Source organism: Trichechus manatus, unplaced genomic scaffold, assembly GCF_000243295.1.
Source record: "Trichechus manatus latirostris isolate Lorelei unplaced genomic scaffold, TriManLat1.0 scaffold00031, whole genome shotgun sequence".
In the NCBI taxonomy this organism is placed as follows: domain Eukaryota; kingdom Metazoa; phylum Chordata; class Mammalia; order Sirenia; family Trichechidae; genus Trichechus; species Trichechus manatus.
The window spans coordinates 13,731,610-13,736,148 of record NW_004443967.1 but is presented as its reverse complement, the minus strand read 5'-3'; the positions used below and the strand labels follow the sequence as shown (position 1 = coordinate 13,736,148).

At 42.1% G+C, this 4,539-nt stretch overlaps 1 protein-coding gene across 1 annotated transcript in view; it reads left to right on the top strand.

Annotated features, from left to right (window-relative positions):
• CPXM2 (carboxypeptidase X, M14 family member 2) overlaps positions 1-4,539 on the top strand; it is a 136,169-nt gene that overhangs the window by 63,341 nt on the left and 68,289 nt on the right. Inside the window, exon 7 of the mRNA XM_023729881.1 lies at positions 1,911-2,050. Within this exon, the coding sequence (XP_023585649.1) occupies positions 1,911-2,050 (140 nt within the window). The remainder of the gene's footprint in view (positions 1-1,910; positions 2,051-4,539) is intronic.

Genomic DNA, 4,539 nt, shown 5'->3' with positions numbered 1-4,539 from the left:
AATGAAATACCTGGTAACTTCAGTGTCTTCTCTGTTTATCATTATGTTGCTGGCATGTGGACTATATGTTAATAAAGCTGTTAAAAAAAAAAAAAAAGATGCCAAGACAAAGTCCCATGGGCAGACCTCAGCCTGTCAGTCCGATTCTAAGCCCTAAGAGGACAGGGATGTACATTTTCCACCTGTACATTCCTGTTGCTTAGCTCATTACTTGAAATGTAATAAATGCACAGTGAATGTTAGTTTTACTCAATCGATGCAACTGTTCTAAACACCAGTGTCATGGAATATTTACAAGAAAAGAGGAACTGCAACACAACCTGAGTGTTGTGATTTTTTGAAAAAAGATGAGGCGTTAAATCGTAGGTCATTAATATGTCGCAGGTCTCTATCATTAGGAGAACAGCCTTCAAATGAAGGAACGGAGTGATTATGTTATTATCGCTTTCAAACTGTTACAGTGTCTGGCAGAGTTGGGAAATGAGACCTTATGCTTAAAGAGAGTCATCATCACTTTTTAAGAATTAGACTTAAACATACGCTGAAGATCAGTTAAGGGCCAGTGATACACACTCACAAAATTTAATCTTTCTTTTATGATTCCGGAAGGTTATCTTGCAGCATCTCCAGGTCCTTGTTACAGATGCCACTTAGCCACCCGGACACTGAGATGCTGACTAATCAAGAACTTGCGTTTTAGAGAGTCTTGACTCATGGAGAGCTTTCTTATCCACTTGCATTTGAGGTGATAGTGTTTTTAGAAGACCGTGTTATGTTGGTATCCCAGCATTTCCTCTCAAAGCTCCTTCAGGATTGTTTCAGGAGTGAACTGGGAGCACACTGTGGTTTGGTCACGTACAGGGTGATGGTCGCTGATGCAGTGATGAATAGTACTCCACTATGGAACCGTTGGCCAAGTTATCCATCCACTGTAGCCGGACTGTGAATTTCACATCCCCATTGCCTATTAAAAGTAAGACTGTCCCCGGAATTTGAGCTGGAAGTGCTCAGAGACAGGGAAGGTCAGTTGGCCTATCATTTTTATCTTTAGCATATCACCCAGACTTTTCTTCATTTGATTATGTCCTTGTGAAATAGGCTTGGAAAAGTGAGGTTAATGCGGAAACAGTCTTAGTGAAGCAAGAAGCTTCAGCTGCCTTCATATTTTGTTCTGAGGTCAGGGAATTCTCCCTTCAAATGGAGATAAGTTAGAGAAAATTCCAGAACGTCACCTAAATTCAGATTAAAAAAAAAATTCAGATCCTGAGAATCTTTGGGTAGTAACAGTAGCTGATAGTCAACGCATCAAATGACTTAAAAGCCTAATGAATAAGTATTGACTAGATAAACGTACTCTTCAATGCCCAGCTCCTATATCATTTCTGCCTTGGGCTTTGGGTGCATGGTCTTCCCAAAGTTAGACCAAGTTAGTTGTGCTGTCCTTAAATGCTTTCATAGCAGTTTGCTCATGTCCCTGAAACAGCACGTGCCCGACTGTGTTCTAATTCATCCATTTTCATGTCTGTCTTCTGCCTGGATGCTGACATTCTGGGAGAGAACGATTTACCTCATATCCCAGCACCTGGCGTGTGTAGGCTGATGCGTAGGAGACACTTAGTATCTGTCTGTTGGATGAATGAGTAATGGAAGAACTCATTAAATTTCATTTTTCACACTGGGCAAGAAGAGGACACATCATATTGAAATATTTCCAAATTGTTAATACTGAGCAATTCCCTGTTATGATTTAGAATAAGGAGTTAGGGGCACAACGATTTTTTTTTTTTTAAATTGTCTCCCTTGTTCTCTTCACCTACCTTCCCTTCCTCCATCTCAGTCTCATGAAAAGATCTGTCTTAATTTTCTTCAGTTCAGGGTCTTTCTGAAGAACACCCTTCTCTTCTTTCCAGGCAGGCATTAATGAAAATGACTTTTACGACGGGGCGTGGTGCGCGGGAAGGAACGACCTCCATCAGTGGATTGAAGTGGATGCCAGGCGACTGACCAAATTCACTGGTGTCATCACGCAAGGAAGGAACTCGCTCTGGCTGTAAGTGCAGTTAGACATGTGCTTTTCTAGACGCTGTGTCTCAGGTCTGGTGTTCAGAGGGTTTGGACAGAGGCAGGAAAGTTGCAAAGAGGTAGCTGGTGATAGGCAATGGGAGGGAAGAAAATTGGAATGTGGACAGGAGGCTGGGCTTGCTGTAGACACAAGTCCTACTTGGCAGGTACAAACCTTAGAAGAACACTCTCCCCCTGTACAGGAACAGAGAAGGATCCACCAGGCAGGTTAAATGGAGTAGACAAAGGTGCAGTCAAAACAATGCAATGTAGGCAGATGGCTGCCATCTTGGATTCATATTTCCTGACGAGATAGTGGCTGGTGGACTGATATAGCCTGGGAGGATGAAGTCTGGACAAACAGTGAGCAACAAGCAAGGATTTTGACAAGTAATAGGGTCCCAGCCACAGCCCTGGGGTATAGGGTGTGAACCTTCCAGACTCTGAAGAAGGACTGAAACCCTAGCCAGTTCCCCAAATAAGGGACTGCTTGAAAACAGGAGCCCAAGTGAAGGATGACCCAGTCTGCAGCCTGAGAATGACACAGAAGCCCATTTCTTAGAACGGAGCTTGGGGTCAGTAACAAGCGTGACTTAATGGCAGTCCCAAGAGAGGTGGGCTGCCCCTGAAACTCCCCAGCCCAGCCCAGGGCTGTATCTGTGGGGGTCTTCATGTGGCTCCAGCCACGTGGACAGCAGACATGCAGAGATTGGGGGCTAGGCAGGGCCTCTGGAGAATCAGTAGGATCTCGGGCACCTTCTACATACAAGCTAAAAATTGGAAAGTTCCTCTAACATCTTCAGCATTGAGAAGCCAAGAGCATAAGTGCCCCAACACTTTAACATTAGATGACTACTGATTGCTCTGCTGGTCAGCTAAGACCCCTGGTGCCCCCCCCCCACCCCACACACACACCTATACTGTTCTCTTGAATTCCAGTTCTTGGCATCATTGAGTCTTTACTAATTACCTATTGGCAATCATGAGAAAATCTGACTGTAATTTGCTGATGAGATTAATTTCTGCAAGTTCAGAATTAATAAATAAACTGGGATGAAGGAAGTGAACCTAGCCTCTGGGCTTGCATTTCAGTGCCTGACCTGACATTGTCACTGTTAAGGAGGCTTATTCCATAGTCACAGTTGTCAGCCAATGACTCATCATTTATTTTCCTCTGAGTTTTATTTATCGTAATGACAATATTATAGTATCTAAGCACCTTTTAAAACACGATCCACAATTCCACTGCCCTTAGGCAAATAGGTTTTTTTTGTACATTTGCAATCACATTACATATGCAATTGTGTGTTATTTTTAACTTAAAAAAAAATCTGTAACATTTTTCATGCTGTTACTCAAACTTCGTAATGATCATTTTTAATAGGCGATAATTTACTCAGTCATACTTCAGCGCCATCTCAATCTTCAGCACATATCATATCGCAAAAGGATATTTTCCTACATTTTCTCCTTCACTTGAATTCTCTCCTTCAACTAAATTTCCAGAGCCAGACGATCCGTGTGTTTTGACGGCCGTTTGTTCCTGTATTTGCCCTGTTTTTTGGATCACATTTTCTCCCTTTGCTTCTCAGTAGCATTGATGTGTTCACATAGGTCGATTTATGCTCTGGAGTATGCATTACCATGCCTTATTACCATGACAATTGTTTTCACTGCTTAGATTCTGAAAGGCAAGAATTTTGGAAAGAACAAGTTGGATTGCTCAAAGAAAATGGAACGTTGGAAAGAATGACTGCTTTGAGATTATCTGTTGGGATAGGAGCAGGGATTTTCCCTTAATGCGTAGATATTAACTTTCTGTCTGACCACTCTCATGAGAGACCCAGTAGTCGGTGTCAGGTGATTATTGGATTAGGAAGCAAGAGCAGAGGTAGGAATGGGTTCACATTCCATTTCAACTAGAAACACAAGAGGGTTATGGGTGAGCAAGAAACTGCAGTCAAACAATATCCTTCCTTGGCTGAGCCTGGAACAAGAGCAGCTAAGACGGAAGGCAAGGGATAGAATTACTTTTACGAGTCAATTCTTTTTAAGTCTAAATTTATTTCAAGACAAATTATTCTTCAGGGACAATGAAAAGAAATCTGATGAGTTTTGGTTTGGCTTACCTCATGGAACAGTATTGTCTCTTCTAAGGGCTCAAGAGGAAATGGGATAAGGATACATTTTGGTATCTGAGCTCTTTTTCCCAGAGGCATAAATAATGCTGGGGGCATTGGGATCTATTCTAGAATGACTAGAAAACATGTTAACAATAGATGCTGTTGTTTTTCTTGTTCCTGTGGAGTCGGCTCAAACTCATGGCAACCTTAGGTTTAACAGAATGAAATGTTGCCCAGTCTTGCACCATCTTCATGATCATTGGCTTGTTTGAGTCCATTGTTGCAGCTATTGTGTAGTGCCTTCCAACATAGGAGGCTTATTTTCTAGCATTATATCAGACAATGTTCTGTTGTG